The sequence below is a fragment of the Zeugodacus cucurbitae genome, chromosome 3 (assembly GCF_028554725.1).
Source record: "Zeugodacus cucurbitae isolate PBARC_wt_2022May chromosome 3, idZeuCucr1.2, whole genome shotgun sequence".
NCBI lineage: Eukaryota > Metazoa > Arthropoda > Insecta > Diptera > Tephritidae > Zeugodacus > Zeugodacus cucurbitae.
Window position 1 is genome coordinate 70365877 of NC_071668.1, and position 18499 is coordinate 70384375.

Here is an 18499-nt window from a genome sequence, read left to right on the forward strand (position 1 = left end):
GAGTCGAATATCTGATCTTTTCGAACCGACCTTGTAACTATAAATCATATAGTTATGTATATCAGACATTCAATTATTCATTTAAATGCAACAGTAATTCAAAATAATATTGAAAAGACGAGCATTAATCAAACTAAAGGTAAGGTGCACCAGGACGTATGAGTAATAAATTTTCGTTGCATTTAAGTATGTACCAAATATGTATGTATATACATTGCTATATTTTTCCTGAAAATCTACAATTGCTCTTGCAAAATACAATTTCAAGTTCAATATTGTAAATTCAAACAGCCCAAATTGTAGCTATAAAATAACAATAACAACAACCGCAACACGTAAATCATTCAAGTAAAGCCAAATTGCGGACAGCTCGATGCTAGGCCTTGTCTACTTGAATGCCGCTGCAGGCATTGTATATTTGTATATTCGCCTTTTATGTCTGTTTGTATGTGTGCGTGTGTGAAGAGTGCGCATTTTAAATGTATTTATTTATTGATTTATGTTATAGGCCAAGCGCAAAATGCCATTAAAGTGCAATTATCTGCACAAAATGAGATTGAAATGCAAATTTATAATTTTGAACTTTTTATTGGTACTGCATAAAGTATAATTTGCTATTTATTCTAGGTAGATATTTCACAATGAAATGCATGAATTTCAAAATATATTTATTTTGGTAGACTTAAAAGCATTACTCGTTCGCTTTCATGCTTTTTTCCTTATAAGCGTGTGAGTAAATCGTATTAGGTATACACTGCCAACCTCTGTATATCTTTTCTATAATCTCCAAACTAGTACAAATCGGACTTGTTTTCCTTCGGACTTTGCACATGCATTTTCTATCCATTTAATGGAACTTTATAAACTTAACTTCAGGACTATGACGGCTTCAATAAGAGAGAGAAGAAATAGTTTATCTATAATAGTATATAAATGTAGATTTATAAAGATTTTTACAACAATTAATCCATTCGATCCTATTGTACTCGCTTGTGTACAGAAAAAAATATTTTATATTTTTTGGGATCGAATACGTTAAGGAAGGGCTAAGTTCGGGGTGTAACCTAACATTTTGGCACAATTTGTACCATATACGCGGCATTAAGAACTAGAAGAACGAAAATCATTATATATAGTATATGGGGACCAGGATTATTCCTTAATTTTCGAAACCAAGCTAAATTAATCCGAAACTATACGCTCACTTATCACACATTAACCGATATACAAGGTATAAGGCTCACCGAAAGTTTGAAAATCCTAATATTAGGTATATGGGAGCTAGGGAAAGTAATGACTCGATTTTAACCCTTTTCCATAGACAGAAGAAACATATTCTCTTCGAATATCAATAAATTACTTCCAAGTGTTGACCGATATTTTTGGAAAGAACTTATCCGTAGACACTGAGGACCTCATTTTTTGGTATATTGGGTCTTGAAATGTTATTGTCCAATTTGAAATTTTTATATCTGTTGGAATCGCCACACCCCCTATGTAGTATTAGTGCAAAGTTATATATCGATACATTGAACTAATGCTGAAATATTAGGAAGAAGAATCTGGAATCTAAAATCTAAAATCTCTACAACCCTAATGCTGTCAGTGAGATTAGTGTCATTACAAGCCGTTTGCATGCCACTTGTTAAGCCAGATGTCTCTGCATCGATTACATTGCTGACGCATGCAGCGCAGTATTTGCCAAAGGCAATGCATTTAATTTCAAATAATTACCATAGCTTGAAGATACTCACACTTGCATACATATATATGGTATGGCTATAAGTTTAATTTCAAAATGGAAAGGTTTAATTGCATTTGCAAAAATTATTAGCAATTACTGGTAAATTATCATAAATTATACAACAAAATATTCTAAGAGACTTACTTTTAACTTAAGTTAGAATACTAAGCTAACTTAAGCAACAATAAAATCTATATACTCCTGCACGTGTTTGTAAAGATCTGCTCTTAATTTGCACGTGTGCCAAGTGTCGTTTTTCCTACACTCATTCACAACTTCTGTTCATATTAATTTGATTGATACTGTCAATTAAAAAAGTTTCTGAGACGGCTTGATAAATTTTGCAATGATTGATGAGTGTTTAAAAAAAGTAAGAGGAATAACAAGACAAAACAATTTTTTCTAATTATTTACTTCAAGATATCTTGCAAAATATTTGGTGAAAAAAGTAAAAAAAAATATTTGCTGGAACCACTCTCAAAAACCGCAAAGAAGATAATAGGTGCTGAGTAATGCAAATAATAGAAATTGTCTAGCTCTTACATAGCAGAATGAAAATGAAAAGAATTTCAAAAAAAATTGGAGGCAACACAGTAAAAAATCTTTAGCTACGTCACCACTGAGTAGCTAATTTGTAGCGAAAACGACTCGTCAGTTGACAGATGTCAAAAAGTTTTGACAAAACACAAACTTTTCCGACTAAAGTAATTTCGGCAGCTAATTTGTTTAATAATGCGCAGTGAACTGAAAGATTGTAGTCGCGCTAAGGTGATAATGATAAAAAAAAAAATTAATGATGTTAAATGTAAAAAGTCTGGAAAGAAATTTTAAATTTGAAAGTCATCAGATGAGTAGATAATGGAAAAAAATAAGGAAAATAAAAACTAATAAAACTTATTATGAATACTTAATGAATTAGAATCGAGTTAAATTTGCAATGTCAGTTTCGATATTAAAAGTCAGAGAAAAAATGAACTAACTATTGTATAAAAGAAATTTTAATGAAGCTTTAAGCATTAAACATATGTTCTTAAAAGGCTTCGAATATAAATATTTTTAAGCAAAAATTTACGAATTTGCTAAATTATTTTCAAAAAAAACTTGCGACGAACATTTGAAATCAATTTTCTTATAACCCTAAAAGTATGCTACACATTTCCACTTCTTAAACATATCGGAATTATATACAATAAAAAATATAAATAATGTGTGTCTCGTATGCGGTATATATACGCAGTTTTGTGTTTTTCATTATTTCTATTTTCTTGCAGTTACTCGTTTACTTTATATTTTTACTTTACTTGTTTATAGTATACCATTTGGCGCATAACCACATCGTCTAACTTATGGTGTACGTGCACTAAACTTGATTCTGGCACATACTTAAAGTGAGTTAGTTGTTTTTCGTCTGCTTATTTCGCTAAAATCTGAGTAAGAGCAAATAATTTGTAAGTAAATCAAGCTAAGCTAGAAAGTCGACGGAAGTTGCGCTCCTAAAAGTGTGCACGTTTTATTTTTTTTTTGTATATATATATATATATAGTATGAAATTATGAGAAATGAAAAGCTTGTGGCTAATATTGAATGAAAATTATGTTTACAGCTAAATCTTTAATATTTATAACTTTTAAACCAGACCTATTCTACTAATGACCACCTCAAATAATAGTCAGCTTCTGAACATAACACCAAAATAATAGTTCTCGACTTTAAGTATGTATATGGTGAATAGAGATTTTTATAGAGACCACGGAGAGTAACATTGAAGTTTTTTTTTGGAAAAAAAGGTGGTTTCATTATAATTTTTGAGTTAAGTAGAGCCAACAAAAGTCGGTATTAGATAATGTGCATTACTGATTTTACCTTTTCTTTACTTTTTATGTAAGTTCTGGATCTGGATCTCTACTTAACCATTTAATATGATATGTAATCAAATTATTTTATATGAATTAAATACTGTAAAGGTATATATTTTCTTAAGTAAATAAGTGTCTAACCAAAAGTACATAAGTACATAAACAAATAATTAGGTACATATGTATGAGAAAAAATGCAAAAGCCTTTGAAAGCGTAGCTTTTATGTTAATTTATATAAATCCAATAAGCTTATAAGTACGTAAGTATATAAGTAAATACTTCTAAGTTCGGTAAAAGCTATATTATTCAGAGAATTCATTTATATTCATACCTATATGCAACGACTTATAAAAACAGAGTCTACATATATATTCTGACAAACATTCGTATACAGATATGTGTCTGTGCATTAAAATTTCAGTTCAGTATAAGTTACTTAAGTAATACTTAAGTATATGAATGTGTATTTTTACAAAATTCTCTTTATAAGTACATTTCTTTTAAGGGCTTAAAGCAAAGTAAGACATTTATACAAATTTAATGCACATTTTACGTGTATGTAAATACTTTTTGTAACGGTAATAATTTCTGCAGAAATTTACCTTTAAATGACCTTTGTGGAATTTCCGTTAACGGCACTTTTTATTTGCATTTTATTAATTCTCATATGGCAACATAAATTATTAAAGCATAAGTTAAAATATGTAATTTGTATCATACAGGGTGTAACATTTGGTAAACATTTATACACTTATAGAAAAATTTAAGAAGTTCAGCTTACTGTAAGTTTGCATATAAAACTTTCAAAAAAAATCATTTAAAAAATTATAAAATTTTAATTTTTTTCTATGCCAAGAAGGTCACCCATTATCTTCACATAAGCAAACTTCAGCATATCAACACACTTTCCATATGTATGTAGAATTAATGCAATGCCATACAGCCCACCAGCATTTCACTGGCCACCAAACAACCGCCAAATGTTGGCCACATAACGGATTGATTGTTGGGCGGCAACGTGGTTTTCTCAAGCTGCTACTAGACTCTGCTGCTGCATGAACGCCGTGTGTCTCCTATTTGTTTGCGGTAAAAATTGAAAATGTTCGAGCGCGAGGACAATTGCAAATGTGACAAAAACAACAAACAATTGCCATAACGGCATTTCGTATGACTGTGTTGAGTTTTATCTTTGCATTCATTCTTCATTCGGATTCACATTCGCATTGAGCGCAACAATCTGCTAGGCATTTAAGCGTTCATCGCTGTTTGTTTACTTGTTTGTTGTTATAACTATGAATACATCCGTTATTTTTAACATCCATTGCATTCAATGGCACCACAAAGTGATATTTATTATTCACAGTTTCACAATATTGTGGCTTGCGGAATTTTAAGTTTATTTAACGTTATAAATACAGGAAAGAGGGGTTGTTAGAGATGATATGGAGAGGTTACTGTTGTAATGATTGAAGTCTTTTTTTCATTTATTTGTCTCAATTCGGAGCTTTCGTAACTCAAAAATGTATTGTACTGATTAATCACAAAATATTCCTTGTTCTTAACATTTCTATGAAGGTCGTAATCCTCATTGTTCCAGAGCATTCAACTGGTAGTTTGGATTTTTCTCGCTTAATATTAGTAGAACAATTTTGGAAATTCATTCAGATTCAAATAATTACCACCCTCTAAATTACTATGCAAAAGCCTTAAGATTTGGATCAGATCTTAGTACTTAGAGCTATATTCGCTGCATTTCAAAACTCGTCCTTTCTACATATATTGCTATTTTCTATCACTGATGGATAATTTTCCATAAACTTTCAACAAGACACGTTGATACCATTTCCATCAATTCTGGTACTTTTACAATAGTTATATCTCTAAGAACTTCTTTATGTTCTCTTCGTGGATCCTGATTCCAGAGACCAAATTCTTCGGGAGACTAATTTATATTCAAAATCTTTAACCAAACTTCATAAGTGCGTTCTCTAGCCGAATTTTTTTTACATAAACTATCGTTATAAAGAAAAGTTCCAAGATTTATGAAGTACTTAATGATACATGTTTGACGAGGTGGGATTGCTTTTAGAAATACTTTTGATCAAGGTCAAATGGTAACAAGAAAAAACGTTAACTTCGGCTGTACCGAAGCTAATATTCTCTTCACAGGTGCATTTCTTTTAGTAACTATGTGTTTAAGCAAATCTAAAGACGTAAGAAAAAGTAAGTAAAAAAAAGAAAACATTTCACTAATTCTTTTTAGCCGGGTTGTTTGCTAGAAACATTAAAGTTATATAGTTAACCGATCTGAACAATTTCTTCGGAGATTATATTATTACCTTAAGCAGTAATCCATGTCAAATTTCGTGAAGATACCACGTCAAATGCGAAAATTTTCCATACAAGCTCTTGATTCCAATCGTTCGGTTTGTATGGCAGCTATATACTATAGTGAACCGATCTGAACAATTTTTTCGGATATTAAATTATTTCTATGAGCAATAACTCACACCAGAATTCGTGAAGATATGTAGTAAAATGCGGAAGTTTTCCATACAAGCCTTTGATTCCGATCGTTCAGTTTGTATGGCAGCTATATGATATAGTGGTCCGATATCGGCAGTTCCGACAAATGAGCAGCTTCTTGAAGAGAAAATAACATCTGCAAAATTTCAAAACGATATCTTAAAAACTGAAGGACTAGTTCGTATATATACAGACAGGCGGACGGACAGACGGACATGGCTAAATAATTTATATATATACTTTATAGGGCCTCCGACGCTTCCTTCTGGGTGTTACAAACTTCGTGACAAATTAATATACCCTGTTCAGGGTATAATAAGTGGAAATTTACAAGCTAATTATAAATTATAAAGCTAATTATAAAGATAGTATAGACTAGAGTAGAGACAAATTACCTTCAATTGATTTGATGATGATGTTCGGACAAACATATATACCGATATTGTCCGTGAATATATGTTTATCGAAAATATGATGTAAGGGTTACATTGTTTTAAGCACTGCTTATAATTCTACTTCGAAAAAGTTCTCACATAAATTCGACTTTATGGAGACAGCCTTCCCAAATCACTTCTCGAACACATACTTCGGAAATGGACTCAAATGATAGGCATTAAAAGAAAAATACAAAAAACCTTACCAATTTAAGATTTATAATTGAGAGAAACACTGAGATAGATTCGAAATTACCTAGGAAGGAGATTTGCACTAAATAGTGCGTCTTTTAAGGGAGAGGATATAATACTAGAATTAAGGTAAATTTCTTCACTTCCGAAGTTTTTTAATCTATTTGAATTGAGTTCATATACCGTTATTGTTTCGAAAATATATCGAAGAAATGATAAAATTCTTTCCTAAAGGGAGGGATACAAAGAAGGAATTTTTAACATAAAATATTGAGCGTGATTTCAATTTTTCCAATGAAAAATATGTTCAAAACAGATATTACAGTACTATTTTGTATAATAAATTATAGAGCTATCTAGCTTAAAGTTGTTAAATTTATTTGGATCATGGAACTTATGTATTATTTGAGAGCACTTATAGCAATATCACACTCGCTCCGCATAAATATGTAGTTAAAATGTTAATTTGCACTAACCGCAAATTATATTTTATTCATGTGTGCTGAAATTAAAATAGTGACCATGAAACAAACTCGAAATAAATCAAGCGCAAGCGAATAAAATCGCAAAAATATGAAAATAAACAAAATTGACAGCAGAATAGCAGACAAAATACGCTAGCGCCCCAAAAGTAGGCTACAAATATAAAAAAAATATAAAATTTAATGGAAGATACAGGCGCAAGAGCGGCACTGATAGTAAAAACGGGGGAAAAATGCTGGCAAAAAAGTCATAAAAAATTAAGAAGAAATGAAAGGAACATTAAAAAAGTAAATAAAAAAATAAAAATTAATAAATAAAGCCACATTTTTCATGCTGAACGTGCAGTGACGGAAGGGCACATTTTTGCAACAAAAGTTTTTAATTTTTTATTCGCTGCTTGCATGCGAGTGAATTTGTGAGTAGCGAAAATTTATTTAGCACTTCACTTCGCACCGCCTCGTGCGGTGCCAACCAAGCATATAAAAATGGCCTTTTCACGCTTCAATGCACACGATGTGCGCGGGTCACTGCGAATAACCGTAGGGGCTTAAACGTCCACGCTCTTGTCACCGAAGGGGCGGACAATGCACAACAACAGCAACAGCAAAACAGAGTTGCGCGCAAGGATATCCTGCGCTGATGGCAGCCATACATATATATATATATACGTAACAGTGTGTATGTGTGTCTGTGTGTGAAAATGGGCACTCGCACTCGTTACCGTTGCGAGTTGGCGCGCTTATTGATTTTACACCTTTGCCCGTGGGCGTTGCACAACTTATTTGCAGAGGAAGTGTAAATTTAATTATAGTCAAAAAGGATTAAGCGCACCGCTGAGCTAATATATTGTTAATAATAGCGCAATAACGGTAACAGCTGTACGAGTTAGCGCGATAACATTGTAAGCAATTATTCAGGCAATTACTAAATCTAATTGGCACACGCTCAACATGCTTGTGGGATGTGACGTTCGGGTGTGTGTGCATATAGTGCGCATATCATTGATTGATTTCAATTTTTAATGCAAGCTGTAGCGCTGCATATTTTTGCCATTTTTATCAATTGCATTTTTCGTTTGCAGAATTTCCGCTTCCATTCGAAGGTTCTCAAGTGGAAAATTACCCGTTGAAATCTTCATACAGAATGATAAATTGCACTTTCAAACTAGCAGACGTGAAATTTCAGCAGATGGCATACACTAAAATACACTCACACACACTCAGCCACTGTAATAAATCTCCACCGCTCAACCTACACAATCAGCAACTGCCAGAAAAGCAGCGTTTGCGCTAAAAAATATTTTTTGTTGCCTACTTTTAGGCGCTTAACCAACTAACTCTGTCTTCGCAACCATATTGCGCGCATTTTTATTAGCGAAGCTGACTTTTTAATATGTGCGTTGTAATTTAGGCACTGACCAGCTATAATTTTGTGGTATCTCTAAAATTTTTTCGGTCTAGAACAAAAATAAAAAATTTAGAAGTAGGGCAGTGGGAATAGTTATCATACTCCTGCAATATGCTTATAAACCTTGTTATACATATACCATATGATAAGAACTGCTTTGTTTCTATTGCGTTGAATTAAATCGCCTACTCTAAATGTAGGCAACACCTTTTTCAGATTGTGAGTTGCATAAACTGCAGAAAACTCATTCTTTTATCTGAGAAAGACTTTTAACGAGAATCCACTTGGCCAAACTCACAGTTCCAACCAATAGCAATTTCATATATAAATTTTCACTTCAAAAAATTAAAAAGGCCTACATTTAGGGGCGTAGGCCTTTTAATGTAATGGCAGATTCTTCGAGAAATGCTACAAATTTCGGCTCGTAAAGACTGGTTGTAAGCATATTTAATATTAGACAATGTATTAGCATTTTAAAGTCACTACGGACTCAGGTTTCCTAGGACTGCAACCAGGTATAAGGCCCAATTCGAAGTCAAAGAAGTTTGAAAGATTTACACGCATAATTAAATTTTAAAAATATAAAATAAGACAACTCATTTATCGTGAAAATGGAAAAATATAATTATTTTTTTAGTTTTCCGACGAGAAGTCTAAGTCTTCACACCTTCGTGACGTAGTCATAGTCTCAAATCGGACAATATTTCAATAAAAGTAAAGATAAAGGTTGAAGCTACTAACCTTAAAGACCATTCTAATGAAAAAATATTAATCAAAAAATACCCATTCGCTTACAACATTTCCACATATCCCACATCTACTAATCCCCACACATAATATATGAAAATGAGCATGTACTCACACTTTTAAGTCGCATATAATTAGCGCAGTAATTAAGCGAAAAAATAGAAATACAAAATTCTGTGTGAAACTAAAGACTAACACAAAAACAACCCAAACACTTTGCCAACACATAATACGAATAAATTGCCCGGCAGAAAGGATTACGGCGCTATTTAAGTAAGAAAAGTGAGAACAGCGCACATTGTGAAGGTTTAAAAAGCCGCACTTGCCATGGCAATAAAATATAAATAAAGACTTGCAAAAGCGTAACAATGGCAAAAACGTAATCGACTGGAGGATACCCCGTAGGAAATTGCAGTTCTATAAATATATTTCAGCTCAAACCAGACGAGTTTTTACTAAGGTACTAAATAGTTTTGAATGTTTTTTTGGAGAGTAAATTTTCACTTTTTTCCTAATTTTGGGTATTTCACTCAAACAATTTTGATAAAAAAAGAGTTAAAAGCTTTAAGATCAAGTTGTTTGAATAGGAAAATTAAGGAAATCTAGAAATAATATATTGTATATGGAGAAGTGTAATATATATGTCTTATAGATGTTCTCTCAGGATTCTAACTAAGTGGTCTTAATTTGAGTTGTAGATCTTTGAGAAGTTGTTATTAGAGGAGCTATGTAATATAGTATCTATTATATTTATGAAAGCTCAGGATGAAAAGAGACTTAAGGTATAGAAGTGAAATCTTTGGAGGAACTTCTAGCAGTACTTCTTTGAATTAGTTGAGTTTAATCTTCATCCATTTCGTCTTAATAATTTTTAATAGCGTATCAAACAATAAACATAAGTAATTTGGAAGGTCTTGAAGCAAAATATAAGCGCATTATTTCACTTTCGGATAATGAATCCTTCAATTAATATTTGGAAAATAGATTTGTTCCAGTTGGGTTACAAAAGTGTTAAAAAGCATTAGAGTATCTTAAAGTGGCAAACGAGCTTAACAGTATATATCAAAGGTCTTCTTGAAAATAATGGAGATATTTGTAATGAGTTAGATAGCCATAAGTTTCGATTTCAGATGATCCGATCTTTCGATTTAAGTTCCAAAATTGATTTTAGACATACTAAATTAAGAAAACGTGAATGAATACTATGAAAAGCTCTGCAAGTGTCACGAGTAGTCCCAGCACTATATCAAAGTTGTTCCCGAATATATCAGATATCAGTATACTATTTGGATACATAAAAGCTATTTTCGGATCAAGAAGTCGTTGTAATGTATTTTCAGAGTTTTTTAAAGTGGCAAGCGAACTTGTTACTCTATATCTTCTTAAATGATACCAAAAATATTTGAAATTAATGTGATTTAGATATATATGTAGATCATAGTTTATGGTTCCTTTTTCAGATGACACGATCTTTCGATGAAAGTTTTATAAATGGCTTTAGTCAAACTGAATTGAGGAAGCGTGGATAAGTATTTGGAAAAGTTCTGAGGGTGTTTTGTGTACACACACTACAATATCAAATTTATTCTCGAAGATATCAGAGCACTATTTGAGTACACAATTTGTGATAATTTTTATGAAACATAATCTTTAGAGCTAACTTTACTAAAAGAACAAAAATGAAAATAATCATATCAGTAAGTTGGATTGGACAAATCGGACTAAATATTAATTTTCACTTTCTGAGGCCCTAAGAGCTGACTCTTAAACCATTGATTTTTTATTTAAATTCAGGGAATGGATCGAGAAATTCAAATTGGCTGACTTTTCTGTAGATTTTCAGACATGTGATCGATATAAAATGTTTATATAGAGGTAAATCCTTCTTTACATACAGCTTTCAGTTTTAGTACTAATTCTTGGTCTTAAGAATGAAGTAGAATAACCAATTGAGATATTTAGGAGACATCATAGATGTTAAACGGTTCTTTGAAGTTTTGTATTTGAAGGCTTAGATTGTCAGACCCTTTCAGATCGTTCACAGAACGAACATAATAATGAAGTACAGACTTTAAAGACAAGTTTATTAAATACCGTTATAATTTATAATGTTTTTGGTGTTCTTATAATGTGTCTTAGAGTTAAGCTATATTATTTATTTAAGGCAGTAGTCTAACTTAGAAGCCGAAAAAAGCGTTTTTTTAGCAATTTTTTTTGAAAGGGAAGGAAATGATTGCGGTAAACGGAATTTTAAGACGATAGTGTATACTATATTTAAGGCTAAAAAACAATATTTATTATTAAAAAATATTGAAATTTTTTCAAAGTTGTAAGTATTTTTCTGGAGCGCCTGGAGTCTGAACTTGTAAATCGGTGCCTGTGTTGGAGGTCGTGCGATGCATCTGAAACAGTCGAACCAATTTTTTTTTTAATTTTTATAAGTTTCTTTTCTTTATGAACTAAAAAAGTACCGAAGAAGTTGGAATGAAAAAAAATTCACATTTTTAAGAAAAAAATTGACTTTAAGTTGCAAAACAAGTAGTTTAAATAATACTTTTTTCCAACTTTTTTAGTTCAAATAGAAGATAATTTAATACTGAAGCTAGATCACTTTGGTTTTTTTCGATCGGACATATATTCTTTTTGCTATCGCCGGCACCATTTTCTAACACTTGTGAAAATGAAAACTCGAGAAAACGCGCTTTAAAGGTCTGCCTGAGAATTTGGACCTGCTTGACGCTCGGCCACTAAAACTGCTCTAGCTTCGAAAATATGTCGAATTGGCCTCTGGAATTTTAAAGACATATTCTTGGATAGTTTTGGAAGAGATTTAAAACAAAACAAAAAAATCGATTTTTTTAAGCCTATAAAGCAGACTACTGCCTTAATCTATTTTATATAATACTTGTTAACCTTCATAACATATATGTAATTTTGAAAAAATGTCAGTGTATTCGTCTACCACTCATGTACACGCTTGTTTCTAATTGTGTTTCCTACCGACCCTATAAAGTGTTTCACGCTCTTATTTCACCAACAACAAAAGCAAACATACACTAAACTTATAATTGTCGCATGTAAGCCACACACACAAATACAACTAACAACTAACTAACAAAGCATGCATATTTATGTACGAAAAAGTATGTAATAACAACAACAATAACATGGCAGCTAAGAACAAATAAATTCGACAACAATTTATGTAAATCGTTACAAGAGAAAATTTACACGCACGCACTAATTACCACAGCACGCTCACTACAAAAAAAAAACACTAACACGCACACACTCTAGCACACGCAAGCTTTCATTGTATGTGTTTTATGCAAAAACAACAAAAAACTGGATGCGCTGAAAAGTATGCAACACTTATGTAATGTCTGTATATTTCCTTTGTATTTGTACACAAGAACAGCATGAACAAAGCAAAGCAACAATGTGAGCGCACAATTTGGCCATACATACAGACACTCACCCACACACACACTCACGCACAAACACAGTGGCAAGCTTATGGAAAAATTCTAGAAAAAGCTAACGAGTTACTCTACTTTCTTGTATTTTTCTGCAGTGTGCGCAATATTAATGCTCGAGAACTTATAATGACAGCGCTAAAAAGTATGCAGCAGATTAAGCGAAATACGGCTTAAGGCGCCTAAAAGTATGCACAGCTTATATAAAGCCATTTAAAAAATGCTACACAAGTGGGCGCTGTGAAAATATTGACCCACCAACCGCAGACTGCAACACAAGCGAAGATCAAAAAGGACGCGATTGCTATAAATATTTATTAAACTGCTGAAAAGGTTAATTACGAAGAATTACAAATGTAATTGCAAGAGCAGTGTGATTAAGAGAGATATTTAGTTGAAATAAGAAGCAAGAAATAACTACAGAGAGGTTACGAAGAACAAATGAAAACGCAGCAATAAAGTAAAAGAGAAAAATTATAAAAATAACAACAAAATATTGTAGCTCAAACTGAGCAATTCAAACAAGTCAAGTATATTGAGCAACAAGCACAAAGGATTTAAAAATAAACCACTCACATACCTATACAAAGGATTTAAGAAGGAATTGTTAGAGAAGAAATAAATAATAAAATAATAAATACAATACAATACAAAGCACTAAATACAATTACAGTTATGTCCATACGATGACCATGTCTACAGCAAGCAGACAAGCTAAATCAATGTAAAGTATATCAGCACTGAGAGCTTTAAGAGGCACTGAGCGACATTACGGATTTTTAGAACGAGAGTGTGTCCAACTCATCACAAATTGTAGAAAAATTTACCGTTAATAAGGTGTGCTTTAATCACATTTCCTAAAGTATTTTAAGTAGACGATCTACACGTGGTGAACATGGCGGAAGGCGATAATTACGATGATGAGGTAAATTATAAAAAAAATATTTAATTATTAAAAACAAAAAATGAAAATGTTAGTTCGAAAAAAATCGAACTTTGCGATCTTATTTCTAATAAATTGTGACACTTTGGTCCAAATCATTGGAAATATAAATTTTTGATAGCTTTTAGCTGTTAATATATCTATGGTGGAATGTAAAATAACTTTAATATCATCAATGTATCAGCTTACATTGACACGATAGAGCATTGTATAAAGAAGATATATACCAAATTTCAAAGGAATCGGTTCAGTAGAACTTGAGATATCATGTCAACCACCTCAAAAAAAATTAGTTTCGAGAAAAACGCGTTTAAAGTTTAAGAGACCGCTCGGCCGGCTCGGACGCCACGTCACAAAGTCGGCTGTATCTCTGAAAATAAGTCGAATTTTGAAAAATCCTTCCAAGGTCATATTTTTGAAAGTCTAAACTTTCAAAATATGGAAAAAAATCGATTTTTTCAAAATCCTTGACCAGAATACCCCCTTAATATCATCAAGCTATCAGCTTACATTGATAAATAACATCCAAATTAATTTAACTTCCGATTAAGGTTCTGGTTACTTAACCACATCATGGTTAAAACAAGGCCGCTGAGAAGAATACTTCCATACTTTGGGCATTATCAATAATCAAAATTTTAATTTTAATTAACCGTCGATTAAAGTTTCGGTTACTTAACCACCGATTAATAATCCGAAAACTATCCAAAACTTTTCTCTAGGCAATAAACAAAAAAGAAGTCTTAACAAAGCTCTAGCAACCAGCTTTCATTATTGCGCTATTCGCGACATAACGTCTGGAGTCCTTCAATTGCAATCCCGCCTTCGAACCATAATGTCAACCCTTAACTACATCCATAATTCCACATACTTTATATTAAAGCTATGTGTCATATTCAGTTAGAAGCTTAAAGGGTTAGGGGTCATGTCTCTGACTAGAAAAAATTAGAATATTCAATACTTTTTTTTGCTATTACAAAAAACTTTTTTTTTACAAAAGTAAGAGTATGGCAATATTACATAGTGTTTTGAAGAAAATTTGAAAACAAAATTGTTTTAATTTCCAAAGTTATAGCTGTTTATGTTGACCCAATCCCCTAAAATCAATCGGGTAAGAAAAATTAGTTTTATAAATAGATAATCCTGGGCCGGATCGAATCCGGATTTTTTCTTTATTTCAAAAATTAACAAAATCAGGCCTTTTTCTAGATTTTCGGGAAAAAATTAACAGTTAATTAGTCTTAAAAATCGAAATTTTTGAAAAAAAAGCTTCGAGCCGGCCCAGGATAATTATGTATTCAAAAAGCTGTATAATTTTTATTAAAATCTACTGAGCGGTTTTCGAGTTACAATTGTCACCAGTTCAAGAAACATAGATTTGAGAAAAACGCATTTAAAGTTTCACACTGGCATGCTGTAGTACCCGATTGCGTTTTGTTATTTGTTGAATAACTCGAAAAGTAATTATTTTTAAGATATTACGAAAATGCAAAAAAAACGAAAAATAGATTTTTGAAAAATCCAGACTACGCCTAACCCCTTAAGCGCCTTCGATATTGCTTTAGCCCTACACTTTTTCCTGCCTCTGGTTACTGTGTTATTTGAATATCGGAAGTGGAATACTCGTGGTTTTACTCTGATTAATTACCTGAGATATTCAAAAGAAACTCTTTCATAGGCTTTTTACAACTTTGCTACCGTTACTCTTGGACCTAATAGCTAGCATATGAAAACAATTTTGATGTTTTAGAAAAGACTTGTACCAGTTGGATATTACGAAAATGCAAAAAAACGAAAAATAGATTTTTGAAAAATCCAGACTACGCCTAACCCCTTAAGCGCCTTCGATATTGCTTTAGCCCTACACTTTTTCCTGCCTCTGGTTACTGTGTTATTTGAATATCGGAAGTGGAATACTCGTGGTTTTACTCTGATTAATTACCTGAGATATTCAAAAGAAACTCTTTCATAGGCTTTTTACAACTTTGCTACCGTTACTCTTGGACCTAATAGCTAGCATATGAAAACAATTTTGATGTTTTAGAAAAGACTTGTACCAGTTGGATTGGAGCTTAAGTCCTCCACTGCCAGAACATATATGTCTGATTGGAATGAAACTGAGAACTAAGCTTTTCATAACGAAAGCTTCGACACCACTTGAAGCAATAAAAACTACTAAATAAAAGTTAGAAATAAAGTGAAGAAGAATTGATATAAAGGTAGATTCTCTACGCCCGTCATGGAAACCTATTTCTAATCGACATCGATTATGAAACCTTAGCGAAAACGATTTAAGAGCTTTTTAGACGCTTTCACTTAAACTTTCAAAAAAGGCTCATATCTATTAATTTACTTTCACCAACAAATGACCGCTTTAAACGGATTTATATATTTATGACTATACTATTACACTGAATAATATAAAATGCTACCTATATTATAAACCACAAGAAATGCATACAGTTATTAAATTCTCCACAAAAAAACCGAGAAACTTTCACAACCACACGTCAAAAGTTCACCATTTTCCAGCTGTTATGCCCACAAATAACCGACAAAGTTCTACAAATCGATTGTTGCGCCAGTTTTTGTATTTTTTTTTTTTTGCTTTATTTCACTTCTTTCTTCTTCCTGAGCTTTGGAATTTTACGAATCATCACACAGCCTATTTTCGCCAGACGAATTTACAGCTCTTTAACGAAATCAGCGAAGGCGAAGTTTGTGGCGCATAGCACACAAGTTCTGAAGACGCATTACCAATGCAATAACAAAAACAACAACAAAAGCAAACCGTAACACATAAAGCAATAAAAGCAAAGAAATCAATTGCATTCACTGGCATTCTATACAACTCACCAACACACATACGAGTATATAGTTTGTTTGTGAACAAAATTTCGTGATTCGGTGGGTGGACGCGCGGTTTTTGTAGCTAACGCCCCACTAAATACAAGTTGAAAAGTATAAACTTGCTTGAGAAGAAAATCTGTGTGAAAAGTGGAATTTGTGAAGAAAATAAAATAAAGAGTGGAAAAACTCTGTCTGCATAACTTTTGTTTTCAAATTGAATGCTTTGTTATTTTGTTGCTTTGACAAAAATAAGCTCTACGGATGACTATAACTAAGTTGTTTTAATTGTAAGACTCTTTAAGTATTGTTGATTTGAAAGATTTGAGTATAGATATAGAATATATTTTTCTTCTTAACAGAGCATAATAATTGTGTTGACCTAACCGTTGTTTGTTACACATAAAACTAAAATTCATATTCATATATTGATGAATCAGCTCAAATTCAATTTAACATATATAAAAATGTCCTAACATTCTTGTGTCAAAGTTTGATGAAATCGGAACTACGAACCACGCCTTATATAACCCCTATAATATAATAGTTCTACAATAAATAATTCCGTCAGATTCCTTATTTTCCAATGTGTAGATCTCCAATGAAGATATCGAAACAGAACTTAACATAATTGGTGAAAAGGGGTTCGACTATCATCTAAAAAGGTCAAATCTGACCACAACTTCCAAGTCCCCAGATACCGAATATACACCAGGAACTATATAAGATTATCTTATGATGTTATGTTGAAGTTTGCCAAAATCGGAACCACGAACCACGCCTACTTATTAAATTTCCACAATAGTATAGTTCTACAATATTTATTTCCCTCAGATTGCATCATTTTCCAATTAGTAGAATTTGACCAATAAGGATATCGAAATAGAACCATTACACCATAAATGGTGTAAAGTGTTTCGCCTCTCCTTTTAAATGGAAGAATTTACCTTCAAGTATCCAGATACCAATTATGCCTTAGGGCGTCAGTGCCAGATGTCTGAATTTTCACAAGTAACTTTCCCCGAAGATAGTACCACCAAAAATAAAATCGGTTCAGTAATGCCTTTCTTCCTCGGCTTCCACCAGCGGGTACTGCATCAAAAACTTTCAGAGCTGGGGCACTTTCGTCCATTCGAACAACATGACCCAGCCAGCGTAGCCGCTGTCTTTTTATTCGCTGGACTATGTCTTTGTCGCCGAACAACACATACAGCTCATCATTCCATGTTCTGCGGTATTCGCCGTTGCCAGTGTTTAAGGGACCATAAATCTTCCGCAAAACCTTTCTCTCGAAAACTCATAGTGCCGTCTCATCGTAATTCCCGTAGTTCCCATATACATATATACACAATCAGCCAATATTACAGTAACATTATGTGAACATAGTCATGGATATAGTATAGTTTGTTGTCGAATATGAGTGAAATCGGTATACAATATACTTTTGTTATTCTAGTGGATTTTATATGAACCACACCGATCAATGTTATCTTAATATCTTCTGGTGTAAATATTTTTTATACTCCTATATCTTTGTTGAATGTCAAAAGTAAGTGAAACCATTCCAGATATTAGTTTATTAGTTTTGCCTTAAATGCCAATAAAATGGGTTCATAACTTGTTCTAGACCTCTTAGACCTAATATAGTGGAAGACTTTGGCACTAGGACAATTAAAGTCTATCATCTTAACTCTCAAATCAATATTTTTATACTCTCCAAAACTAAACGAGTTAGATATAGTTATATGTATATACCAAAGTGATCATGGTAACGTGTAGAGTTCAAATCCGGATGACTGTCTGTCGGTCCGTCTGTACAAGCAGTAACTTATAAGATTTGATG

General features: G+C 32.4%; 1 protein-coding gene across 3 annotated transcripts in view; it reads left to right on the top strand.

Moving 5' to 3' along the window:
- The window catches only part of LOC105219561 (dipeptidyl peptidase 4), a 110193-nt gene that overhangs the window by 41589 nt on the left and 50105 nt on the right, over positions 1–18499 (top strand). For 2 of the 3 annotated variants that reach the window (XR_008470284.1, XM_054226748.1), the window contains one exon: positions 12965–13791. The exons of the other annotated variant lie outside the window; for it this stretch is intronic. Coding sequence is in view for 1 of the 2 variants with exons in the window: in XM_054226748.1 (XP_054082723.1) it covers positions 13762–13791 (30 nt within the window). In the remaining variant the exon portion in view is untranslated. The remainder of the gene's footprint in view (positions 1–12964; positions 13792–18499) is intronic. 3 annotated transcript variants of the gene reach the window in all.